Genomic DNA, 26,455 nt, shown 5'->3' on the forward strand with positions numbered 1-26,455 from the left:
GGTCTGGCTGGGCTGCGCAGGGATGGCGCAGGGATGTTCCTGCACGCTGGGACAAATCTCCCTGCTGCCCAGAGAGGTCTGAGGCTCAAACATCATGTCCGATACCAAACTGTGGGGCTCAGTTTGGGATAGCAGCTGGGGGCTCAGCATCACCAGCAGCCAGGCACTCTCCCCCACATAACCCAGTTGCCATGCCCCACTGCCACATCCATGCAAAGCAATTACTAAAATAAATAGGGCAGCTCTGCTTTACGGATGCTCTGAACTCAAGCTTGCAATTTTACCGCTGCCTTATTGCTCCGGTATCAAAAGCTCTCCTAAACCACTGCCGCCACATTACCCCATGCCCTATACCTCCCCCAGCACCCCTATGGGTCTGGCTGGGCCCCCAGGAGCACATTGCAGCCGGCCAGGGGATGCTCGGGGCCGGAGCAGCTCACTGGCTGGCCCTGGCACGCAGACGCTCCACGAGGGTCAGGCACAAGCTAACTGAATGCATAACTTTATTAAATAAATGCTTTGTCATGAGAAAAGACAAAGATCAAAGAGTAACATAAATTATAAGTTGAATAAATAGTATACAGCAATCTTCACTTTTTAATAAAATGTGAGATTTTTTTTTTTTTAAGTACAAAATGCTAAACAGAGCATTAAGCTCTTCTTCCATTGTCAGTTTTTCACAAACTGCTTTTTTTTTTTCCCACCAGTAAGATTATGAGTATTTCTTGTTTACTGGAAAAAAAAAAAACAACAAAAACAAAACAAAAAGAAACAACAGAGCTACCGTATGTATGTAAAGCTATAAAAAGCTACCGTAAAATGTGTAGTGAGTATTGCTTAAAGATAAAAACCAGGCAGGAAACTCGGAATCTGGTGTGTTTTAACAACTGTGTTACAACGGTGGGTAACGTGCGCAGTGACGTCTGTCCCAGTGGCAGTGGCGGGGGGCTGGCGGGGCTGGGGAGGGGGGCACAGTAGGCAGGGCTCCTAGCCAGTGCCAGGACAGCGGTCTGGAAGCGAGGTGAACTGTCAGTCGTTAAATATACAATGCTCCGTTCGGGAAAAAAAAAAAATCAACAACAAAAAAAAGAACCCCAACAACAAAAAAGAGAGTTTTCATGGGGAAGGGGGAGAAAAAAGAGAAGGGGGGGAGAGAGAGCAGAGAAATAGTGCAAAATGCTCTTGTACTAGTGGTTTTCGAAGTCCACTGCAGTACAGACAAGGGGTAGCCCAGCCACCGAGCGCCGATCCCCAGGGAGATGTGGTGGAAGGGCTGTCCTGACCCCTGCGCCATCCTTGTCCTCTCCTTCCCAACCAGCATCCCGGGTACCGGCGTGGGGTCGGTGCAAAGACCATGGCCGGAGACGCCCAAGCCTCACGCCTCTCCCTGATGCACAAATTGCCAGAACTTCCCCATGTGCCTCGACCAACCCTGCTGCTCACCCAGCCCTCCCCAGCTCCCAAATCTGCCCTTTTGGTTTTCTCACCCCAAATGCTGGGTGCTGAGAACAGGAACACCTCGTCACTGCTGCCCCTGGAGGGGGACCAACCCCTCCTGAATCCGCTCGGGCTCCAACCCCAGTCCTAAATATTAGTGCAGCCTGCAAACAGCCTCATCCTGCCAGGGATGCTCAAGGGAGCGGGTGGCTGGGGGGGCTGGTCGGTGCCCCATCCCGGGAGCCAAGGTGGCTTGGCGGGGGGGCGAGCGTGGTGCAGCCCCCTCCTTGCATCCTCCTCCCCCCAGGTTGGAGGGGATAGGACAGGCAGTGCCGTCCCACTGCTGGATGTGCAGGGTGGGGAGGGAGGCTGTGCGGGATTGATTTTGGTGCTCTGGGCTCCTGGGGCCATGGCTGAGACTTGCTTTGTAGGCTGAGGTCAGGGAGGTACCCTGTGTCCCCCTCCCAGTGTCACCATGGTGGCCACGTCATGAGAACGCCACCGGGCCCTGTGAGCTGACCCTCACACTGCAAAAGCACCAGCCCCAAAAGTTAAGGTCTGTGGGGAGCTGCCATCCCTCTGCCCGCTCCCATCCTGCCCCAATGGCACGCCTCCTTTCGCTGCAGCCAAAGGCTTTCAAGTTTTGGGAAATCAAACAACAAAACAAACAAACAAATGAACAAAAAGCAAGAAAGAGGGGGAGAGAAGGGTCCTGGGGAAGGTGGTACTGGCCTATAACAGTCAGGAGGTTTTGCACGGGGACTGGCGAGCGGAGGAGACGGGAGACAGTGGTGACAATGGCGACCTGTGGCCCTTGGGGATGGCACAAGCTCCTCCTCCTCCACCTGCCCCCTTTACCCCATTCTTCACCCCACCTTCACGGCACCATTAACCCACCACCCTGGTCAAACCGACCCAGCTCCATCAGCCCTGCAGAGCCCAGAGGGGTCCCTCCCCCAGAACCTGCTGTGCTCCCCTCCAGCAACACGGGGTCACACTGCTCTGGCAGGTTTTTTTTTGGGGGGGGCAGATCTGCATTTGGTGGCACTCTCCCTTCTTTTCAGCAAGGGAAGACACCTCACCCCCAGCTCCAAACATGCCCCACCAGGTCTCCGTGGAAGTCCATTGGCAAAACTCGCCCCCGCCGCAACTCCGAGGGAAATAACTGCGGGGTGTCCAGTCCTGCCCTCGATCAGGGCAAGCGTCCTGGTGGGGGGCCCCACGGGGTGCTTGGGGGAGTGGTGCCATGCCGTGGGAGGCTATGAGGGCGCCCGACTGGTGATGGAGAGGAGTCTCCACCAGACCCCCTTGGCGTCAAATCCCCCGTGCCCCATCCCCACTGGTGGGGACCCAGTGGTGCTGCGGACCCCCTTTCCTCTCTGCTTGGCTCCGGGATGCTCAAAGGGCCTTTAAGGGTGCAAAAACCTTCCCCCTGAGATGAGCTGTGTCCTCTGACCGGCGCCAGCTGCCATCTCCAGCCATGGCAGTGGGATATGGTACCCGGCGGGTGCATGTTTGCCCACTGGGACCACAGCACCCAGACCCCACAGCTCGCTTTCCTTTCCTTCATTTCCTTTGCTGCAGGATCTCCTCCCAGCGCCAACATCCTGGAGACCCTTGTCATGGGGAAACGAGAGGCAACAGTCCCAAAAATCAAATGTAAAAATTAAAAACAACAAAAAAGTCAGAAAGGCAGCCGAGGGCTGTCCCAGCATGCCTGAGGCAGTGGGTCTCCGCGGTATGGTGGCTGCTGTCGCTCAACAAGGAGCTGGGTCCCAGGTTAAAGGTGAGAGCCCATCGCAGGATCTTACTGTAGGTTGGCAGGAATCAGCCGTGGCAATGTGAGCAGTATCCTCAATGCAAAAGGATGGAGACCAGCGTTTTCCTACCCATGGGACAGGTTATAAACCAGACTTAACAAAAATCCAAGACAAAACAAAGAGTAGGTTTGGGATATTTTTTCCCCTGGAGCAAACCACTTTTTTGGCTGTGAAAAAAGAAAAAAAAAATCTCCATAGTTGGTCTTCCTCGTGGCAGCAAAGGGTGATGAAGAGTTTTGGCCCCAATCCCCCTGTTCCCACATAGGGATGCTTCAGTCTGGACGGTGATGGAGTATCTGTGGGGTCAGCTGGGATGCAGCCCTTGGCGTCGGCGGGGCCCTGATCCCGCAGGCACCGATGCTCCTCTCTAACTCTGCTCCCGTGCTTAGTCCAGCAGGTTATTATTGTTTTTGGGGGGGGGCAGCATCTCTCCCTGCTTACAGTTAAGCCCTCCAGATTGCAGGTTTTGAGGCGAAGTTTTGCAAGGAGGGAAAGCCACATCTGTGCACACACACACATGCACATGACAAACACTTCCACACCTGGATGGACAATGGTTAGAGTCCCGCTTGTCCAAAAAGATTTCTGACCTCCCATTTGAGAGGAACCAGATGGAGAAGGGTATCTTTCCTTTTTGGACGATTTCTTTTTGAAGTCCACAAATATTTTTGGGGGAGTATTCATGCCATTGCAGGAGCTGTGTTTACCTCCCTGGCTCATCTCCAGACACGAAGCCAGCAGTCCCACTCCTCCTCCCAACGTGTCAAAATCTGCCTGGATCCGGGGTGGTCGTTTGAGGCTGAAGTCAAGTCAAATTGACTCGAGTGAGTCCCAGTGATGTGGGGAGGAGACTCCGGAGGACTGCAGCAAGGAGGGGGAATGCTGGTGGCCACAAGGTTTTCTCTTGAGACCCTTTAGAAAACAACTAGCTAACCCAAAAAAAAAAAAAAAAAAAAGAAAATTAACCTGCCCAAAACCCGTACTGGAAAATCACCAACTCGGAGAGCTTCCTACATCAGGGTGGCTTCTGCTCATGGCAGGGGGGCGTGGGTGGCATTGGGGAGAGGCACGGGGAGGCGCGGGACGGTGGAGTGGCCGCAGCTGGTTTGTCTCTGGCTCTGTCCTTTCCTTGCTGAGTCCTTGTTGTCAAGAGGCTGCTGTAGATTCCGAGTCCTCAGTTTCTTCAGGGTTTGTTTTTCTCTTTTCTTTTCTCTTCTTTTCCTTTCTTTTCCTTTCTTTTCTTCTCTTTTCTTCTCTTTTCTTTTCTTTTTTCTTTTTTCTTTCTTTTTCTTTTCTCTTTTTTCCTTTCTTTTCTTTTTGCTTTTCCTTTCTTTACTTCTTTCTTTCCCTTTTGCTTTTTTTCTTTCCTTTCTCTTTTTTCTTTTCCTTCCTTTCTCTTTTTTCTTTTCCTTTCTTTTTTTCTTCTTACATGAGATGAAAGGAATCGGAGTCCCGGGGCACGGGGAGGTGTGGGGGGAGGGTGGAAGGGAGCCTGGGTAGGTAGTGATGGGGCAGAGGGAGGGGATGCGACTTCACTCCACGTTGCTGCTGTCGAACGCGTGGCACTGCAGGTCTCCGCTCAGGTAGTCAGTCCCTGGCAGCTTCATGCCGTATTTGTCCACGCACCAACACAACCCACGCTTCCGGCCTCGGGAGGGCTTGCACTGGGGAGATACCCAAGGGCAGAGATCAGGACCTGGCCTCCAGATGCCGCGTGGCTTCCTTGCGCTGGTACCAGGACCAGCCCTGTGCTTTGCCCCTTTCACCCCAGCGATGCAATCCCCTGGGTAGGACCTAGCTCCGGCTCTCCGCTTTCAGCACATCTCCATCCCTGCTGCTACCCCAGCCTGGGGCTCTCTGCCTTCTCCTCCTCCCACACCAGCTCCTTCAGGATGCTTGCCTCAGGCCAGATGGCACTCGCAAGGCCACCCACCACCAACTGTGCCTGGAGATGCTCACAGCAACCCTCCCCACCAGTCCAGTAGAGGAAAAACCTCCATCCTTTTCATCCAGGGCAGCAGAACCTGGATGGGAAGCATCCCTTTGGAAACCTTCGGATTCCCTGGATGGGAAGCCATGCGGGGCTCTTTCTTACCTGCTTCCTCTTGTAGAAGCCTTTTCGGTCGCAGTTGGGGAGGTGGACAGCACGTGGGACCATCCGCTGGCTGCTCTTGAGCTCCTGCAGGGATGCCTCCATGTGCCTGCGGCAAGGACCCTGCGAGCAGGGAGAAGTGGAGCGTGAGAAGGGGAGCACCCTGCAGCAAGCCTCCAGCTGCAAATGCCCCCAGGTCCCCTGTCCCCCCTCACCGGCACATGCTCCCCAGCGGGCAAAGCCCCCCCACCCGCAGGAGCCCTGCAGAGGGAAGGCGAAGGCACCCACCAGCTCAAACTCTTGCCGGAGCTCAGGGATGACGACGCGAGGGTGCGCCGTGTTCTCCGCCATGCCCACAAACTTGGCCAGCGTCAGCTTCTTTCGGCGGTCCTTCTTCAGGGCCTCAGCCTTGAGCTCGGAGAGGCGCCCGTGCTTGGGCCGGTAGGCCTTGGGTGGGTAGGTCTCCTCCGTCATCTCTGACGTGGTTGGCTCCTCGTGCTCTCGGGACTCCCGTTCTGGAAGGGAGGGGGTACCGAACCGTCAGGTCTCCAGGAGCTGACTGGGGCTTTCTTTCGCACAGAGAGCCTCCTGCCTGACCCCAGATGACATCTTTGCACCAGGCAGGATGGGAACAAATGACCAAAGAAATCTTTTTCCCAGCTGCTGCCTACAGCCCCGGCTTTATCCCACTGTGTGGGACCTGGCATGGCTTTTGTGTGACCCCCGAGCTCAGGATAGGAAGATGTCTGAGGGCATGGAGGAGCTGGGAGTCAGGATGGGCTCCTACATATAAGACCACCATTGTTTGCAGTGTGTCAGCGCAGAAGGACTGGTGGGTGGCTTATCCCAAACCCAGAAAGGACCAGATGACACACAAAATGTGGCAGAGTAGCCCCTCTTTAGCCATGGTGAGAAGATTAAGTGACAAATTCACACCCCACCATGCCTTGCAGATGCAAGAGCAAAAGCTAGGGATGCTCAAAGATGAGACAACTCCAAAGTCAAGGTCAATCCCACAGCAAAGCCACCATGTGTTTGGGCAGACACTTTGGCAGTGATGCCGAAGACATGTCTAACAAGTGCTGGGATCTCCAGGGTCCTCAGTCTGCAGCCCCACACTCACAGGACTGAACCAGCCCCTGTCCGCTGCCACCCGCTGAGCAGCTGGCAAAGCCTGGGGTAACGCTGCCGAGCAGTGCTGCCTGACCGTAGCTGCCACCAGTAGTACCGACGACAAGGGAGGAGAGCGTTTAGGCTCTGCCCATGGCAGTCGCCTCCCTATACACCCCCCGGATCGCCCCAGTGTGACCTGTGCCAGCGGGATGCAGTCAGGAGCCCTGCATGGTTATATATAGGAGAGAGCTGGTGACAGTCTAAACTTAGATGACTTGTGACATTTAGTACAGCCACTGGAGTGAAAAAGGGTTATTTCTGGACTAAATTTGAACAGAGTTTAAGGCTCCTGAGGCTCCCAGTCTCCCAGTCCCTGGTTCCCAGCAGCCCTGCACTCACGCCAGTTTTGTGCTGGGGCCAGCGAGCAGGCATGGGGCAACCCACTGCGGTGGGAGGAAAAGCATCAGAGTGGCTGAAATCCCTCCCTGCACGGTGTCTCCAGTGACTTCGATGCCAGTGAACCCCGCTCATCCCCTCCTGCAACCCTATGGTGAAGGTAGCAGGGAACCAATCACAACATCACTGTCGGGACATAAGAAAAAGGCTCAGGATGAAAATAAAAGCGGATAAACACCCCCGAACAAGGCAAACAGGAGTCTCCCTGCAGACTGGCAGCTCCCTGGAGCCCACATGCACCCCAGGGGCGAGGAGGATGGCTCTGCCCCACCAGGCTGCCCAGGGGTGCCCAGGGGATGCCTGGCAAGAGGGGATGGATGCACTGCTCAGCAGCAGATGGTAGCACTGGCCTGTCACACACAGCCCCAGCTGGGTGGCCTTGGAGGTGGCTGAGGGACAGGCTGGTTGCTGGACCCCCAGGCCTGCCACAGCTACCGGTTTCCTCTTCCTCCTTGCCAAGGCAGACCTGCCCTCCTCCAGCAAAACTGGAAAGTTTTCCACAGCTACTTATTTATTAAAGCAGCCTTTTTTTTTTGTCTCTTTGCACAAGAAGAGAGCTGGGTCAGCATCCCAGACTCAGCACCTTCCTAACTGCCCACAGCAATGTAAATAACCCCATGCACCATCCCCAGGACTCACACATATCCCCAGGATGGAATTCTCTTGCCATTTTACCCCATGATGCTTGTACGTTTGGGGTTTTTTTTCTTGCTGCAGGACTCAAAGGCCCCCACAGGTTGGGGCTCCTCTATTATAAGGGCATGACAGACAAGGGATAGAGAAGGAATTGATTAAATTGGGAATGATCTTGTCCCCCCAGGAAATGACACTGTAGAAGGTGCAGTAGAAGAGCATCCTTTGCCACAAAGATTTTGTGGCAATTCGAGGTCTGAAAGGAGACTGGAGACATCCACAGTGACTAAGCCCTTCCACGGCAATGAAACACACTGTGATCTGTCCCAGGAATCCCCTCTGGCACTGACTGCCAGGGCTGGATGCAGCAGAGCCAGCACATCTCCCCAGGCTGCCTCCCAAGGTAATTAAAGGGAGGGGAGGATTCACACCGGTGCAGGCAACCCTACAAATAACACAAGAGGGGCACAGCTCATTACCCCTGCAATAACAAACATGAGAGGCACAGCTACCTGGGCAAACCTAAAACAACAAACAAATGGGACAAAGCAATGAGGATTTAGTCAGAAAAACAGCACAGGGTGTCCAGTTCCCAGGACTCGCAGTGCAATGTGTGTTTGCAGCGGCTGAGCCTGCTCAGACAGTCAGCAGCTTCAGCCTCTGCAAACACTTTATTTCTCTGCTTTCTGCAAGCTGCCAGCCAGCCAGAGCGGTCTGGCAGCTGGGGGCTAATGTGGAGCCCTGTCGGCAAGGGGACGTGGGAGCCACAGGAGCCCAGTGCTCTGCAGATGGAGCCGAGGGCTGGCGTGCATTGAAAGCTGCCCAGTTCCCAGCCTAAGTCCAGTGCCTCCTGCAGGGGCGAAAAAGCACCTGGAACCGACCCCCTTGGCCCTCCCCAGCACACACGGGTCCCTGCTCAAGCGATATAACAAGGGACGGCTGTGGTGGGACTCATCCACTATCTGCTACTCAGCAGTGGTATCTAGTCTGGGTCTTTATTTCCCAGTGAAAACCCCATGGATGCCCTGGAGGGATGCCTTTCCTCCACCCTCTGATGTTTTTGATAGCCTGATTTCCTTCAGCAACAAGGCTGAAGCAGCCCTTGCTCATGCACTCGACTATCTGTTCTCTAATTTGATACTATCAAGACAATTTTGTCAAACTGAAGGGCATAGGTATCTGACACACAAACTCCTGACAAGCTATGGGCAGCTGGTGGGGGAGCTTCCCGGTGCCAACACAACAGAGAAAGGCAGAGCTGGGGCAGGCGGCACTCACACAGTCCCCCCGCTTCGCCTCCTGGCCAGCTCATCCATATCAACCCGCAGCCACCCGCTGCAGCTAGGACCAGACACCCATGTCAGCATCTCCGGAGCCCCTGCACCCGCCTGTCCAGCCTCGCTCACCAGCTCATTCGTTAACCTCCATCTGCCACCCTGGGGCTGGCTCGTGGCAAGCAGCGCTGGCACCACTGCACTTCTGCTCCCGAAGAGATGCCAGCAGGAGCAATGTCCAGTTTCCCCAAATGAGCCCTAATTGTGCCTGTCTGAGACTCAGGAAGGAGGCTGGAGTTCCTCCTCCCTCACTGTCAGGATCTGGCCCGCCGCACAGCCCCTTCCTGCTTACTCCCCTCCGCCTTGCCAACCTGGCGATTGGGTTTCGGACAGGCGGCTATTTGCAGGGGCAGAGCGTGCTACATCTCCGTATGTCAGCTATGGGCACAAGGCATACACAGGGAGGCCCTACTCACCGTGTCCCCAGGCAGGGGACAGTGGGAAGCAGGAGGTGGCTGGCTTTCACATCTCCATCCCTTCTCCCCACTCCTCAGGAGGAGGTGACCTCTCAGCGGAGGTCCCAGGCTCACTGGCCACACAGAAGAATGGCATTGCTGGCCAAACTGAGGATGCCTGGCTAGTCTGGAGGGGAGACCTGGCCTGTAGCCACCTCAAGGGGATGCTGACCCTACAGCCAAGGCAGAAGACTGAACTCAACTCAGAGCCACCCCACGGCTTTGTGTCTGGTCTGATGCTGTGGTGCCCCTGGAGGACCCAGGGAAAGAGGGGTGAGCATCTGGAGATGCTCCCGACACAAGCCAGGCCAGAAGGACTGTTGTTGATGTCCTAATTCATGCAGGGTCCCCTGAGCCCGGGGAGATAGAAAATACCCATAGTGGAGTGTGGGCTGTCTTCTGCCTCAGGGCTGAGGGCTTAGTGCCCTCTCCCCACTCCAGGCTGGCCAGAGGGAGCTCCCTGGCAGGAGCCATTTTCAACCCTTTCACCCTGCCCCTACAGAAGGGACATGGAGTAGCAAAATACAAGGCACAATTTCTGGGAAACTGCAAATTGCTCCTGTCCCGCTCCCTGCTGATCTTGACAGACATCACCCAGAGCAGTCTGTGCACCTTCCTGCACCTAGGCCAAAACCCAGCCTGTGTGCTTCTGTACTCCAGACGTTTTGGACACGTGTGAGGTCCCCACAGGGTGTGTGTGTGCGTACACATGTGGGTGTGGGGCGTGTGGGAACGCCACCTCCCTGCTTGCTGACATTACAGAGAGGAGCAGGAAGCTTGTTCCAAATGGCTAGGAGGCTTGAATTTTCGTAATGCATTTTCATCGGTTTCTGGCAGGAAGGTAGGAAAAGTTATCTATTGACCGCTGCTGCTAATGATCCATGCTTGTTACATCCACAGCCCACTGCTAAAGGACTTGCTGTCCTGTTCAACCCCCCCCGCCCCCAAAGCCACAATGCACCTAAGAAGAACAAGCACAACCATAGCACAACTTTGCTAAACAGCCCTCTTGATTATTATCATGATTATTATTATTTACAGCATGAGCACTAGCATAATACACCACTTAAGCAGGAAGGTGTTGGAGAAAGACTTAATGGGGATCTCAGTTAAACCTCTAGCATAGGAATGACAGCAAATGTCACTGGTGGAGACCTTGAGAAGTTGCCCTGTCCTTCCTTTGCCCCCAGACTCAGCCATCTCTGTTTAGAGGTGCTCATTGCAAGATGGAAATTAAGGCTTACATTGCCCAAGGCTGAAACATTGCTGCTTAGAGAGCAGTGTCTCCCACTATACAGCACAGTGCAACAGTGCACAATGTCTCTGCTTTCCACCAGAGGAGGATTTACCCCCAGGATGAAGAGCTACCACCAAGTATTCCCAGGAAGAAAATATCCTCAGCTGCAGGACTCCATGAGTGATCCCCCACCCTGCTTTTCCAACAGGCTCCTTGTGATTTTGGGCCTTGGTGGCAGCTGTCTCTGGAGGACCCCAGTTTCTGTCCCATTGCCGCTTACAACAACGTGGCATTTTCCAAACCTAGCTAGGTGATCTCTGACACCTTGGCTTTCTTTTTGGGGGTGAGGGACAACGTTTTGGGATCAGACACCTAGGCAGCCAACGCTGGCAACAGAAAAAGGAAAACATTTATGGGAGAGGCTGGGGGAGAGAGGGAGGGATTTTTCTGCAGTTCCCATCAATCAGGACCCTGAAGTGCTACTCAGAGCCAGATCTGGACATTCCCTCAAAGCTTCACCCATAACAACACCTCTCCCGCGCAAACAGCTGCAGACTGCTATCTACGGCGGCTCCATTATCTGCGCAGCCCCAAGCTGGCTTCTTACATGTTCCTGCTGGACTTTACATGCACACGCAGGCAGAGGCAATGATTGCTGAGATCAATGTTTGTCTTCTTCCCTATACCTGCCGGAGGGACGGGATCCTCCCACTACTCCTTCCTCCCCTATCCTTTATGGTACTGGTTCTTGGTGGGCAATGCAAAAAAGCTTCCCTGGGCACCCTGTGGCTGGGAGAGAAGGAACGTCGGTGCTGTCCCTGAAAACAGCTTTTGCACTTGCCAATCGTGTTAGAGATGTACCCATTTTTCTTCAGATTGGCTTTTATACAGGAAGCCTGTGCTCAGGTCCCTGGCTGGTAAAAAGACCCATCGTGCATTTGCCCCAGCTGCCCTCCTCACTTGTCCCCACTCCAGAGAAGGGGTCGTGCCTCACCTACACCAAAACCTCTTGGGATGGAGGCAAGTTCCTCCCCAGCCTGGACTTACACCTGTGGCCATGACGGGAAAATAAAACTCCCTCCCTCCTGGTCAGCACAGAGGGACAGCTGCTGCGTTTGCATTCTTGAAATGCAGGCAGGGAAGGGATGCAGAGCGAGGAGGGTCATCTCATCTCGCGCCCTTCGGCAGCTGGAGAGCACAACTGAGCAAAAGCATTCCTGAGCTCCCCAGAGGCTGCCGGGATCAGCCCAGACAGAAGGGAGCTTTCACTGCCCTAATGAAGAACAGCTCGCTTATGTTCCCGTCACAGGCACAAGCGCCCAGTGTGGCGGTGAACGACCCCCAGCCCCTCGTCACAGCCCCGCGGGGGTGGGCAGCGGAGCCGGCTCAGAGGCGATGCCCAGGGCCGGAGTCACTGCTCCAGACCACCGCCCCGGTGAAGTCAGGCGGTGATCTCAGGCGGCCGCCCAGCCTGAGGCCGTCTGGCACCCACCGGAGGAGGAGCAGCCAGGGCCGGGGATGCAGGCTCCAGCCAGTCCCTCCGCTAGCCCAGGGCGTTGGCTGCGGGAGAGCCAGCTGCAATGGGCCTTGGACTTCCGACGAACTTTTGTGCTTTGGTGGGGACTCGACGGCAGGCCGGTCTGGAGGGGACTGGCAAGGGAGCGCGCTGGTGATGCTCGTGGGCGATGACAGCCTGGGAGGAGACACCACGCACCGAGAAAGACAGAAAAACAGCAGCCGTGCTTGGACTGCCACCCCACCTCCCCCAAGTCCCAGCGATGTGGAACGAGCGTTTACGACAGATCTGTGTTAAGTAATGCCTGACCGCTAACACAGAGGTGTTGGGGCTTCGCTGGATGGCTCGACTCCATGTCTAAGTCATTGCAGAGATGCTGCACCCTCCAAATTGTGACCAGCCCCATCATTTGGCTTGGGCACCGATTTTAGGGTGGAACGACATATCTCTGGAGGCGCCAGTCTCTCCTCCTGTGACTCCAGTGGTCTCCCTTAGGCCTCCAAAGGTGTGAAGTTAAGAAAGATAAATCCCCCCATCTCTTCAGTACTGGTCCCCTTGCAGCCTGTGGTGCAGCTCTCATGGCCGGCAGTGCCAAACTGTTTTATAGGCACAGGAGCAGCGGTAAGAAAACCCTGACTCGTATTTCCTTCACTGGGAATTAGGTACCTCAATGGCTGCTGAAGGCAGCAAATCACCTTTGTGATTTGCAGGGTGTGGAAGGAAGTCTTTAGCAGCCAAAGCATCATGGAGCACCCACAAAAACACCCACTCTGCCCCACCATGCTGAGTCCCCTACCAAAGACATATGATCAGAGTCCAAATAGTCCATGGCCCAAAATCCACACAAGCTTTTGGAAGAGAGTTCTGGGGTATCCCAGTACCTTAAATCCCTGCGACAGCATGGTGAAAGTTGCTGGGACCTCACTCTCTTGTCCCACAGAGACACCTTTAAAGAGAAGGGTATGGATCAGTGGGACCAAGCTCAGAGAATAGACGGAAAAGCAGCCAGAGGGCTGGAAGAACTCAACCCTAGGTTAAGACTTATCTCCATTTTATTAAGCCAAGGCCCAGTAGGATGCTTGGGAACAGCTCAGGAATACCAGAAGAGCCTTGGAGAGCGGGGATGGATGGCAGAGGGATGTGCTATACTGTGGCCTTTTTTTTTTAAAGTTATCGTTTGGGCTTTTCTGAACTAGCCTGGAAGACCAGCTCTTTCTCAGGAGATTTGTGTCTCCTCAGCAGAAACCTGTGGATGCAGATTCTGCTGCCTCAGCCAGGTCTCACCTGCGGAGCATGAATATCAGGTGCTTGGGCTGCCCCCAGGTTCACAAAGGATTCATGGGAAAGGGAGATCATTGGTCTGATGACCTCAGTGTTCTCATACAGAGCTGATGGGGGAGAAATGCAGCTCAGCATGTGGGAAAGGAGCTCTCAAGGGAACTAGTTCATGTTTTGGTCTGCTCTGGAAGTGCAGGGCCTATCTGTAGAAACGGATCTCTGGGTCAGCACCACTTCTCCGCAGTGCCAGCAAGGGCCACGGAGGTGGGAGAGGTACGGCTATGGGAACTTGAACCGTAAGGAAGGATTTGCGTTGCTGTGTGCCAAATGATACTTTCCTGAGCTGCCCTTCCTTGCTGCAGCCACAAAATAAAAGTCCCTGGGAGCAACTCTTTAGAGCAAGGAGAAAAGCAGGTTTAGAGATGGGGATCTCCATGACGTAAGCTCCTTCCCTACATGTTGCTAGCTGTTAGTTCAGCAGGCTTCAAGCATCTATGCTGCGCTGGAAGAGCCAAGTCTGGGCACCAGCTGGAGGGCCGGGCTGGTTCTGACCTGGGATGTACAAGCAAGGACGGCGGCTCACTGTTGTCTTTGACCTGTCTCTTTCTCTCTGGAGAGCTCCTAAATCAGGCTACAATCCATTCTCAACAGAGGCTTGGGAGCTAGCAATGCATATACAGGACACACCAAGTTCAGGTGAAGGTCTCGGCCTGTGGTGGACAGGCAGTGTGGCCAGAGACTTGGTGTTCCCAGCAACAACCGTTTCAGTGCAAGAGGGAACCCAAAATGTCTAACCAGTAAAAGAGTTGGGAAACTTTCCAGAGTTTCTCCCTCCGGGAAGATGATGAACAAACATCCATCCTTTACAATTAAATGATGCCGACGTGCGCCATCTTGCAAAATTGCAGGCACTCTGTTTCTAGATAGCTGCTTGCATAAGCCTGACATTTCCTGAACAAAGTTATCTTCCAGGGAACTGAATTGGCAAGTGGAGGGGAAGGAAGTATTTCAGGATTAGATTTACATCAAAAAGCTCCTGTTGCTGATGCACTGATGATAGGAAGATAAAACATATTTCCTTCATATCATCTGGAGACTACAGATGTTTCCCATTCCATATGCTGAAACTGCAGAAGAAGCTGAGAGCTGAATTGAAGAATAACCCAGAGAAATCAAAATAAAACATCTTTCAATATCATAGTGACCAAGACTTATTCTTCCTTCCTGGAAAGGATGAAATCATTCAGTCTTTCTCAGTCTTGCATCTTTTCCAACAAAGCCACCCTAATGGCAGATTCCATCGCCTGTAATAAAGGTGGCAAAAAACCCACCCAGCTACCAAGGAACTAAGAGCAGAAAAGAGCAAAGAAGGAAAACTCAGGGAAGAAGATTGCATGACAGTCTCTGCCTAACTGACAGTAAAGGTGAGGAAAATCTAAAGTAGCTCCTGACAAGCATAATTTAATTGTTTACCAGCAGTTTCTCTGTGGGGTTTATCTGTGGCAAAAAGACGGGAAAAACCTTCCTAGAAAACAAACACATTTTCAGGTCTTCTGAATGAAAATAAAAGGGTTTGAACTGCTCATCTGGCCACCAGGTGGGAAGGGATCACCTGAAAAAAAATCTTGCTGTGTCTTTAGGAATGGAGGTGTGATGGGTTGGAAGAGAAGCCTAAGAGCATCCATCAACTATCATTACTGGATGAGAAAGAAGGGCACAAGGAGGACTTTTTTGGATGGAGGTAGCTCAACAGCAGCAGTGGAGGAAATGACACTAGGGAGGAAGAGTAGGTAGCTTTGCCCCCTTGGACTATGTGGGACCTGTCTCCAAAACTCAGCTGAAGGCAGGTGTCAATATACATGAGATGTCAAGAAACCTGGACTTGAAAGCAGGACACTGCCAGGACGCTGCTACTCTTGATCACTGAAACCCAAACATCACAAATCATAGTAGAGCCAGGTGCTAAGAAGGCCTTAGAAAGAGAACCATAACCAAGAAGAGTGTTGCTGGCAGCCATCAAAAGCTGGGATGTCACTGTGGATATTGTAGCATTTTACCCTGAGAACAACATGCAATTAAGAGGAAACCTCTCTATTAAAGGAGATGATCCCGAGAAGAGGATGTCCTACCAGAGATGTAGCCACTAGAGTTCATGCTAAGCTCTCTGGCCTGCTTGTGGATGAAGGTGGCTTTTGCCTTTTAGTCAGGGTTTTGAATCTGATTTAGTTTCATACTGAGCAGAAGCTTTTAACAACTGGTCTGCTGAAACGGAATCTGGGAGAGGCTGCTCCCACTGGAGGCTGGTGGTCTCCATCACAAGATCCATCCTCGCCTATGTTATTGAGGGTGTCCGTCAGCCTCAACAGCAGCCAGTTAACTGGAAGAGCCAAGAAAGCCAAACCCTTTGCCCGCCCCAGAGAAAGAGGTGAAGGCACATCAGGTGGAGTCTGGAGATGCACCTGTGTCAGGCACTAGATGAGAACTGCTCCAACACCACAAGTATTTCAGGTGTGCAACTGTGATTGCAACCTCCAGCCTAGCCTGGATTAATTTCTAGGCCTTCAGCCTGACTTTCACAGCTCTGCCTTAAACCAGATGGAAAAGATCTGTGAGATCATCCATTGCTCATCTCTGTGTCAGCACCAGATGACACATCACCACATGTACTGTCCAACCTGACTTTTACAAGCTCCGAGTGATGAGATTTCCACCTCTGCCCTCAGGACTCCCTTCTACTTTCTTAATGGCTCCTTCTCTCAGAAAGCCTTTGCCTGGGGTAGGCCTGGCCATTATTTAATCTCTCAGTCCACCTAAGTAGTACCACAAAAAAGTACCAGAAGTTTGATGTTCACACTCTGACAATATTGATAAGCAGAAACTTGCCCAAGCTTGATCCTAACGGATGACTCTTGCCTCTCCTAGCCATCTCCCTCCTTGCACTGTACCATTGCATACACTAACCAAACCCCTTTGGTCCCACATGATGCAAAGATGCTTTTCAATGTTAAAAAAATATCACGGGTCCCTTGATGGAGCAAAGGGTACAGATCTCAATTTTGGAGTCTGAAACTCTAAGAAAGACAGCTGATCACCCTTTGCCACAGGTCCGTGTCCTGGTTTCAGCTGGGATATAGTTAATTTTCTTTCTAGTAGGTGGTATAGTGTTATGTTTTGGGTTCAGTATGAGAATAATGTTGATAACACACTGACTTTTTCAGTTGTTGCCAAGTAGCATTTAGACTAAATCAAGGATTTTTTAGCTTCTCATGCCCAGCCAGCAAGAAGGGAGGGGGACTATAAGTTGAGAGGGGACATAGCCAGGACAGCTGACCCAAAGTGGCTGACCCAAAGTGGCCAACGGGGTATTCCATACCATGTGATGCCATGTCTGGTATATAAACCGGGGGGGGAGTTGGCCTGGGGCAGGGCGGGATCACTGCTCGGGAACTAACTGGGCATTGGTCGTCAAGTGGTGAGCAATTGCATTGTGCATCACTTGTTTTGTATATTCCAATCCTTTCATTATTATTGTCATTTTATTATCGTTGTTACTATCATTATTAGTTTCTTCCCTTCTATTCTACTAAACTGTTCTTACCTCAACCCACAAGTTTTACCTTTTTTTTTCCGGATTCTCTCCCCATCCCACTGGGTGGGGGGAGTGAGTGAGCAGCTGCATGGTGCTTAGTTACCTGCTGGGGTTAAACCACGACAGTCCTGAGCCTTTCTGGATTGATAAGATCCCTGTTGCACTTCATTGTTTTTCCTGCAACCTCAAGCTGCCTCTGCTATTACAAAACCAAATAACTGAATACTGAAATGCTTATGAAATGATGCAGTAAAATTTCACCCGTTTCTGCTATTTCTTCAGGAAAGCAGGAGTCACAAGTGAAAGTAAAGTGACTGTATGTCACTTAGTGTTTAGACATTATTAAGATGTATTAAGACATACATGTGGCTGTGGCAGCACCGTAATTGACTGTTGGACAGGTATAAGACATGCAGTCCCTCCCTAATAGAACTTCTTTTCTTTTCCAGCATCTCCTTTAAATTAAAAAGTGAAAGCCAGGTTCTATAGTTGTTCACTGGCTTATTTAATTACTAGATTTTCATCATTAGTCCAACGCATAACATCTGATTTCTTAAGCATGAATAATAAATGGGTCTGTTGATTTAATTGTCTTCCAAGGGTGAATCCCATGTGCATTTGGAAAAAGAAAGTATTTCTACTGGTTTTCTACAAAAAGAATTAAGTCTATTGGCCAACTTTGCCCCCAAAGTTACCTTTAACATACATTCCCTCTCTTGTTTAGCTAGGGGATCATTTCCTCAAGTATCTGTCAGGATTACCTTCTTGCCCTTAAATAGCAACCAGACCAGTTACCTCCATCAACATAACAATTATCTCCATCAGTGAGCCAGCTGTGTCCATCCAACAAGCAAACAAACCAAACTGCAATAACAGCCCTGGAGGCAGGCAGCTGCTAAGAGCTTTCCAATCCTACTGAAGCCAACAGTGTCTTCAGCTTTGGCCTCACAGTCCTTCCAGGACTGAAGTAGCTGTCTCCCATGAAGAGGATTAGGTGCCTGAAAGCCTGTGATGCTCTGGGCATAGCGAAAAGGTGCTCAGCATCTTGCAGGATCAAGCCCTGCCAGGCTAATAGGGAATGATGTACCAGTTTGCTGTGGGAGGTATTGACGCCCCGTTTCCACATTCAGTGTGAGAGAGGCAGTATCAAAAGGGTGGAGGCACAGGGAAAAATGATGGCAATATCAGAGGGGTCTGGAGAATGTGGGCAATAGTGAGAGCAAGGCTTTATGCAAACACACAGAAGTGCCCACTGACTCCACAGGCATAAATTTAAGATGCCTCGTCTCGAGGTTTAGCCTGTTGACCAGAGCCTCCCTGCAGCCAGGGAGGCTTGGACCTTCCTGCAGCCATAGCTTAAGGCAGATGTGGTCTTGCAGCCAGAAGCTGATGGTTAAAAGACACGGACTGATGGGCAGTTAGCGCGCTTCTCCTGGAAACATCATAAACAGACAGGAGGTCCACCAAAACACGCTGAGAAATTGCTTCCTTAAGAGCAAATTTGCCTGCATCAAACCACCAAGAGTCCCAAATTTCTGCAAACACACTATGCTGGCTTCCGCTGGGATTAACGGCAAGCCATGGCTTGACATAAACGCTAAGGGGTCCCCTCTGATCACTAGCATCAAAGGCCCATCTCAAAACCAACATCTTGCTGAGAGTTGCCTTGGCTACCCAGCTGAAGGAATAGACAGTGTCTCGCAGGGGTTGAGTGGTGAGAGGATGGGGGATTTCACTCCTTCATCACCAGGTGTGACGTGACCCTTCCTGGATGGGCAGAGGCATCAAGCATGATCCGTGCCCAGTGATCTCAATTGGGCAGCTCCCCCAGGTCTGGGAGCGTGGGCACAGCTGCCACGCCACTCCGTGACCCACAGGCAGCCCTGCACATCACCCCAGGGAGAGCCAGCATGGAGGCTCTCGCTAAATGGGCCTGGGGGTCCAGGTCTTAAGGACTGCAGCACGTGAGCCAGGGTTCCCTCTGCTCCTCGCCAGCAGAGCCTCCTTGTGCTTTTGGCTACACCCGTCCTGAGGATAATCAGATAATATCTATCTTTTTACCTGTAGAAAATCTCCTTACAAATGACTAGGTGGTTATTATGCTGGCTGCCAGTGAGTTCACGCAGGCCAAACTCTTTGGATCATCTTTGACCTCTGCATGCACCATGTCCTCAAGTCCTGCTGCCTCCTCCTCCTCAGTGCTGGAGGTTGTTTCTCCTGCCCTCAACTCGCCACATTTCAGCAAATTTGCCATCTTTTCCCAATTCAGTTCTTTCCCACTTTCCCAAAAGCCAGTTGTTGCTGCCTGGGCAAAGAGAAGTTTGCAGGGCCCCAGCACACTCAGTGCCCCTGGCACAGCATCCTCTACCAATGCCACCAGGCACCACTGCCCCCCGCACGTGCCCTCCAGCCCTGGCACGCGGCAGGAGGATCGTCGGCCCTCTGGAAGCCACAACCAATCTGCACCTTCACTGGGATATCTTTCAGGGTATTTAACTAACGTAGACTTAGTCCATCCAGAAAATACAACCCACCTCCAAACATGGAGGGGGTGAGTTCGGATCCACACAGCTGGCTGGGAGGAATATCTTGCCTCTATCTCCTTCCTTGCCTCCCCTTGTTTGATATGCTTACCTCCTGCACCTCATTTCTCAGCCCTCAGTGGGAGGATAGGGTAGGCCGGTCTGTACGCCAATATCTGATCTTGACGGCAAAATACCAATGTGCCAGTCATAAGCAGAACCACTGCACCTAAAAGAGGTTTGTGTGTGCTGCCTGGAAACCATTCTTCCCCCAGAGACAAAAATGCTCCGTGTGTGTGTTTGCACACATTAAATGTTTGTGCAGGCGTGTGTGGGCGTGTGAATGTGGGTACGTGTGTGTGTATGCTCACATGCATATCTTCCTTGTGCACATTAATCCTGCTGCTCTGCACCCCACATCGAGGGGCAGGTGTGTTCCAGCCAAATTCTGCTTTTCTTTATCTCTGACCTTGAATTTGCACTACTAAGTGCTTGGTAAAAAATAGGCAGGATTTGCTGTGCCATGGGCCCTTTTATCTCCCCTGTGACTTAGCACAGGTGAAACGAGCTGCAACTGTTCTTAGCGGCTCGCCACACTGAGCAGAGGAGGACGAGCCCCGGAGGGGCTGAGGTTCCTGCCCCCCTTCCCAGACTGCTCCCAGGCTTTCCAGTTTGGGTGAAGAGCGCTGGGAACCACCACCACTATAACAGCTCTCGCAGCTGCTCCTACATCTGCGACGCCTTTCGATCCAGCGTGGGTAAAACTTCCAGCGGACGTTAGGAGGAAGCAGAGCACCACGCTCTGTGCGAGACAGCGCCCGCTCGCTGCTTCTCCTCCTCTCCTTCCTCCCCGGCTGCCCTGACACGCGTGTGCCAAACTCCATGACCAAGAGAAACCAGGAGCTGTCCCAAAGCTGGCGCAAAACGTACCCGAGCTCTCCTACCCCTCTCTTCCAAGCCTGACGGGACACCTCACCCCGCAGTCATGCAAACACTTCCAGTCGCACACAACCGCGCTCAGGCCACCGACGTGCCAAAGCCACGACGGTCATCTGGGCACAGGATGCTGGTGCTTAAATATCGACACGAGGAGGCACACAGCCTTCTTCCAACATCCCTCAGGTTTGCAGAGGCTCCTGTTTAAGGCCAGTCCCCGATCTCCGCTGCAGCGGTACACGCTCTGGAGGGGCTCCCTTCGTTCACCTGGAGCGGGTCCAGGCTGACAGCGCTGCACGGGAGCTGGGACCAGCTCTATCACTCATGCATGCACGCACACACGCATAGAGCCACGTCTTTTCTCCGGTGAACTCTGCTGGCACCCAGAAGGAATTTCATTTGTATCAACTACTTAATATTCTCACTCCTTCCTTAGAAACCAGACTGCCGAAAAATCTTTCCAGCCAAGGCCCCTCCTTTCCTGTTTGAACCACCCCATCCCTCCCTCCCCCATACACACACACCGCAGAAACCTGGCTCTCTTGCTGGCACCTGATGGATTTCACCCTCTTCTTTTATTTTTTTTTTTAATATATTGTTACTGTTGTTGAAACTTCAGATCAAAAGAAAAATGGAGATTTTCCTGTTTTGGATCCGAGGCTTTGCAGGCCTGTTGCTACTAGCTTTTGCCTTGACAGCTCGGGAGTTGCTTTGCACAAAGGACCTGCCGCTTGCACCCGCCGGGTCCCTCCCCAAGCGACACGTTTGCAGGCTGGCACGTCCCAAACCCCACTCCCACAAACCCCTGCCCTAACCCTCACCCTCGCCCCAGACCTTGGCGAAGGGCTGCCCACCTGCCCCGCCGCGTCCCCATCGCTTGCCCCTGAAGCCCCCGCATCCCTGAACGGGGAGCAGAAGAAGAGCACGGGAAGGAGAAACAGGGTAGGGGGGGAATATGTCGGGGAGGGATAAAGGACTGCACCGAACACGAGCTGCAGGAAACTTGGGCTCAGCAGCACTCCTCCTCCGCCTACTTCCAGCTGACGCAGCAAAGACGATTTTCTTAGGGCTAGTTCTGCAACCCCCGCCTTTCCCCTCCTGGTTATCGTTGGCTCACGGTTTCGTGAGGAAACTTGCCAAGTCTTGCTCGCTTTCTAGAAAGAGAGCAGGAATGAGAGAGGAGAAGGAAATATTTGACAACCTTTGTTTTTCCACGAGCCTTTTTAGGGCAGCAGGCTCCAATCTGTGCCCTCCGCTCCCCGGTGCTTGGCCTGACCTTGCTGTCTCAGCAGGAAGAAGTCTGGTGGGAGCACGGGGGGAGAAAAATGGAAAGACGTGGTGTATTTCAAAGGAAACCTAAACAAAACAGAGAAAATCCAGATTCCTGCAGCCTGTGCCATAAATGAAGCTCATTCATGGTTTTTACCAGGAACAGTCAATTACAGCCGTAATGTTTGGCTTTCGGTAGAGGACAGTGTCTGACTGCTGTGCCAGGAAGGACTAACAGAGACCGTCCCGTCAGTACCTACACATCCCTGTACTTAAAACGAGCCTTACCAAAGCCCTTTAATCCCACACTTGCTTTCATTTCCGACCTCTCAGCAAACCAGGAGCACATTCTGCCCAGTAGCTCCAGCGTTTCTCAGTACTGCTGTGCCCAGCTTACAGATGAGGAAACTGAGGCACGGTACCCAGCAGCATCTTGTCCCCAGGCAAGACATCTCTGGTCTACAGGAGAGCCAAGCCTGGCCTCCCAGGCTTGGGCTCTTATAATACCGCTTGCTGCGTCTCCACCTCGACTATAAGGAGGAAAGCATCTGCGATTTTAAACTCAGCCAGCGCAAGAGCAGAAATAGATAGAAAAGCAGTTTGATCTAGTCCTCGCTGCTGTCACATAGTTTATTTTGCAGAGTGCTGATTCTTTCTCAGTGGTTCGCAGCTCAGGGCCAATTTTGGTCATTGACAGACCAGAGGGCCAGGCCAGCTTCCCCAGCACACGGTCCCTGCACTGCTGGCCAAACTGGCAGAGGCCAGAAAGTTCAAGTCAAACTTAATTTCTTTCCTTGCCCCGTTGCTTAGAAACACGCCTATGAAAATATACTTTGTTCTCACACGCTACCAGTCGAATGCCAAGAGAGTTTTTTCCCTCCCTGTCCTCAGGAATTCCTGATTTATTTTTTATTTCTTTTTTGCAATCGTGCAAATCTCAAGAGGAGCCTGCCGGTCTCCCGCGGCTTCTTGCAGCAGCTTTTCCGATCCAGGCTCATCTCCCGGCTGTGAACAAAACCTGTCGAAAAGAGCCCCCTGCGGCGCTCGGGGAGTCCAACTGGAAGTGCAGGTAGTGCCAAGGGGTTGGTTTTGCAACTAACCTGCAAGCTCTTTCCTATCCCTCTCCTCGTTCATTCAACGGGTGCTGCCTATCCCAAGAAAACCAGAAGCAGCGATATTACAAGGGGACTGGCCAAAGTTTCAGGCAAAGCACCTGCTGACGGACCAGCTTCTTTGGGAAGAGCGAGGCAGGTGGAACAAGAGGAGATTCAAGCGGGGAGACGAGTGCCAAAGCTTTTCTGGGGGCCTTTGGTCTGCACGGGGCACCCTCACCAGGGGCACGAGGATCGGCCCCGCTCTCCCAGCTGCCGCTGGGTTTCAGCTGCATAGCTCTGCCTTCCCGACCACACCGCCTGCCCCCGGCCGCGCACACATACGCGCAGAGTAAATAAACACCGGGGATGACGCGCTCCGGGATACTTCGCATAGCTCCACTGCCAGCGGGTTATTGCCCGGCTTCCTGGGCTCCACGGCAGGAACGCGGCTCCTGGCTTCACCCGCAGCTCCCTGCGCAGGTCCCCTCCCAGCCCTCACCCCTTCCAGCTCCCCTTCAGAAAACCAAGCTCAGCTTTGCTGTTTCTGGCTGATTTTAAGGAAGTTTGGACATTTGTTGTCATTTGAGGGAGGGGGGAGGTTATACACACAGAATTTGGTTTTGCTGTGAAGGATGGAGCATAGCAACGCAACCACTGCCTGCAAGCAGCAAAGGGGAAAAATAATAAAAGCATCAAGATTTATTAGGTGCTAGGAAGGAGAAATGGATTCCCATTGCGTGGGTATAAGCAGAAGCTTGCTAACAAGCAAAAATGACTTTTTCATGGACCAAAAAAAAGTGGGGGGCTTGTTTCTGGGTTTTTTTTGCCAAGTGGTTCCCCAGTCCCCTGGACATACAGACACCCTCCCTGCCTCCCCTTCACACTGTGGCAGAAATACAGATGTATTTGGAGGAGTACAGGGAAAGTGTGTTTGCACAAGCTACGCGATCCAGAAATGGGAGTTAAACGAGTGCCAAAGTAAAGGAGCACTTTCTTTCGTGCTTTTGTCACGTGCAAGGTGCAAACATTTCAGAAGCTTGGCTTTTTGCACTGGTGCTACCATGCCAGCCTTCATGCTTGCTTTTAACCTATTCTTCATGATTCTTAGCAACACCATCATTATTTTTTGCAGTTGCAGATTCCCTGTCCCTAATGCACCTGCTCCCTTCACCTCCCTGGGCTAAACCCTGTTGCCCAACAAAGACGTCCAGCAGCGGGCAGCCAGGAGGAGCAGGCTGCAACAATTTCAGGGAGAAAGTGGGAGGCTGAGCAACAAACCCCGGGGTGGCTGAGGACTTTGGGGATGGGGCAGATGGTTGCAAGGAGGTGCCCTGCCCTCCCCTGTACCTCAAGCTGCAGAGGCCAGCTCAGGCCCCAGAGCAAGGTGGAGGATATGGTGAGAGAAAGGGGTCAGGGAGAGGGTGAAGACAGGGATGCAGGAAAGATGGAAGGGATGCAACTGGGGAAGGACTGGGATGCAGCTGTGACTAAAAGGGCGCATCTGGGAGGTGGGGGAAGAAAAGCTTTCCACTGGGGATGGGACAACCCTGAGGTGATGATGGAAGGGAGGGTGAGGAAGACTGTGAGATGATGCAACGGGAGGTTCGACCAGGGGATGGATGGAAAGAAGGATGGGAAAAGCAGCGGGGGGCATGGAAGAACAGCTAGGGGGATGGAAGAGTACCTGCAAAGATGGAAAAGCGGCTGGGGGGGATGGAAGAGCAGCCAGAAAGACGGAAAAGCAACTGGGGGTGGGTGGAAGAGCAGCCGGAAAGATGGAAAAGTAGCTGGAAAGGTGGAAAAGCAATAGGGGGATGGCAGAGCAGGCAGGGGAAGTGGTGGTGGTGGAGAAGCAGCAACCGGGGGCTTGGAAAAGCTGCCGGTGGAGGGGGTGGGGAGGGGAGGGAACAGGGAAATAGCTGGAAAGATGGAAAAGCAGCCAGGGTGTGTGTATGTGTCTGTGAGAGAGAAAAATCAGGCAGAAGGATGTAAAAGTAGCCAGAAAGATGGAAAAGCAGCTGGTGGTGGTGGAGGGGAATGGAAGAGCAGCCGGGAAGGCAGAAAAGCACACCGCGGGGGAGGGGGGATGGAAGAGCGGCTGAGGAGGGAGGGGATGGGAAAGCGGGCGGAAAGATGGAAAAGTGGCCGGGAAGGAGGAAAAGCAAGCGGGGGCACGGGAGGGCACCTGGAAGACGGAAAAGCAGCCGGAAGGATGGGAACGCAGCCGGGGGGACAGGGAAGAGCAGCCAGTGGGAGGGAGCAGAAAAGCGGGCGGAAAGAGCGAAAGGGAGCCGGAAAGGCAGAAAAGCAAGCGGAGGGGCATGGGAGAGCCCCCGGAAAGAGGGAAAACGCAGCCGGGAGATGGTGGCGGGGTGGGAACAGCGGTGGGAAAGATGGAAAAGGAGCCGGCGAGGCGGAGAAGCATCCGGGCAGGAGGAGGGTGGGAGAAGCGGGGGTCACTCACCGGCCTTGGCTTGCTCGCGGTAGCTCTTCTCGCTGAGGCAGACGGCCGTGCCGTGGAGCAGGGCGTGCAGCGGCTTCTCCTCGCCCTGGCGCGGGAGGCAGCGGAGCCCGCGGGCGCAGCGCTCGGTGTAGACGCCGCAGGGCTGGCCGGCGGGCAGGGCGCAGGTGAGGCAGCAGCCGCAGCCCGGCTCCTTCACCAGCTCGCAGCCCAGCGGCGGCGGCGGGCAGAGCGACAGCGCCTTGCCGTCGCAGGGCTCGCACTGCACGAAGGAGCCCAGGCACCGCGACAGCCCCGGGCAGGCGCCCAGCAGCACCAGGAGCCGCAGCAGCATCGCGGCGGGGATGCTGCGGGACGGGGCGCGGGGGGCTGCCGCCGGCGGGGGGCGGGGGGGGGGGGGCGGGCGGGCGGTGCTTGCTTTCCGCTTGCCCCTTCGGGGGCAAAAAAAAAAAAAAATTCAAAAAAAATAAATAAAAAAAAATTCAAAAAGGAAAAGGGGCGGAAAGCGCAGCCCCTGCTTGCAGGCGCCCCGCTCCGGGGTTTATTCTCGGGGTGCGAGACCCTCCTGCTTTGCTTTTGGCGTTAGGAAGGGGGGGGGGGTGTCTAGGTTTGCTTTTTGTCTTTTTTTTTTTGTTTCCTTTTTCTCCTTCTTTCAGCTTTTGCTCGCCTCGAAAGGGGGAATTCGCACCGCGATCCGCGGGAGCGCAAAAAGAGAGGGGGAGGGAAGGAGGGGGGGAAAGGGAGAAAAGCCTGCAGGGGTTGCACAGCCTACAGGTTGCAAGGGGAGGCGTGGAGGAGCAGGGGGGTTTGGGGAGGTGGGACGGCGATTTCACACACACGCACACACACACTCTTCCCAAAGGGCTGGGAGGAGGCAGGTTGGGAAGGGAGCAAAGTTCCTTGAAAACCAGTGTCCTGCTATTAATGCATCAAAGCAGTCAAGGGGCGGGGGGGGGGGTGGTGGGGAGGGGGAAACGCAGGAGAAGGAAGAGGGGATGCAAAGCTCCCCTTCCCTCTCTCTTCTTCTGCAGGAGGAGAAAAAGTCTCTCCCGACGCAGCGAGCTGCTGGGAAGCTTGGTATGAAGCAAAGTTGTGTTTCGATCGGCTCTGTTCAACCCTCCCGCTTTCCTCTTCCAAGATTTGCAAAGGCAAAAAAAGCGGAGAAAAAAAAAAGCCAAAAAAAGGCAAAAAAAAAAAGGCAAAAAAAGAAAAA

The 26,455-nt window shown here is 53.2% G+C and overlaps 1 protein-coding gene and 1 long non-coding RNA gene across 2 annotated transcripts; one reads left to right on the plus strand and one right to left on the minus strand.

Moving 5' to 3' along the window:
* Window positions 1-486: 486 nt before the first annotated feature.
* IGFBP5 (insulin like growth factor binding protein 5) lies at window positions 487-26,276 on the minus strand. Its single transcript, XM_069781101.1, has 4 exons — window positions 25,246-26,276; window positions 5,638-5,864; window positions 5,353-5,472; window positions 487-4,921 (listed from the first exon to the last, which is right to left on the minus strand). Exons 1-4 carry the CDS (start codon window positions 25,574-25,576, stop codon window positions 4,790-4,792), a joined length of 810 nt encoding a protein of 269 aa, XP_069637202.1. The 5' UTR covers window positions 25,577-26,276; the 3' UTR covers window positions 487-4,789.
* LOC138685060 (uncharacterized) lies at window positions 25,284-26,455 on the plus strand. Its single transcript, XR_011324301.1, has 2 exons — window positions 25,284-25,409; window positions 26,274-26,455. It is a non-coding gene; the product is annotated as an uncharacterized lncRNA (long non-coding RNA).

This window comes from Haliaeetus albicilla, chromosome 4, assembly GCF_947461875.1.
Source record: "Haliaeetus albicilla chromosome 4, bHalAlb1.1, whole genome shotgun sequence".
Lineage (NCBI taxonomy): Eukaryota > Metazoa > Chordata > Aves > Accipitriformes > Accipitridae > Haliaeetus > Haliaeetus albicilla.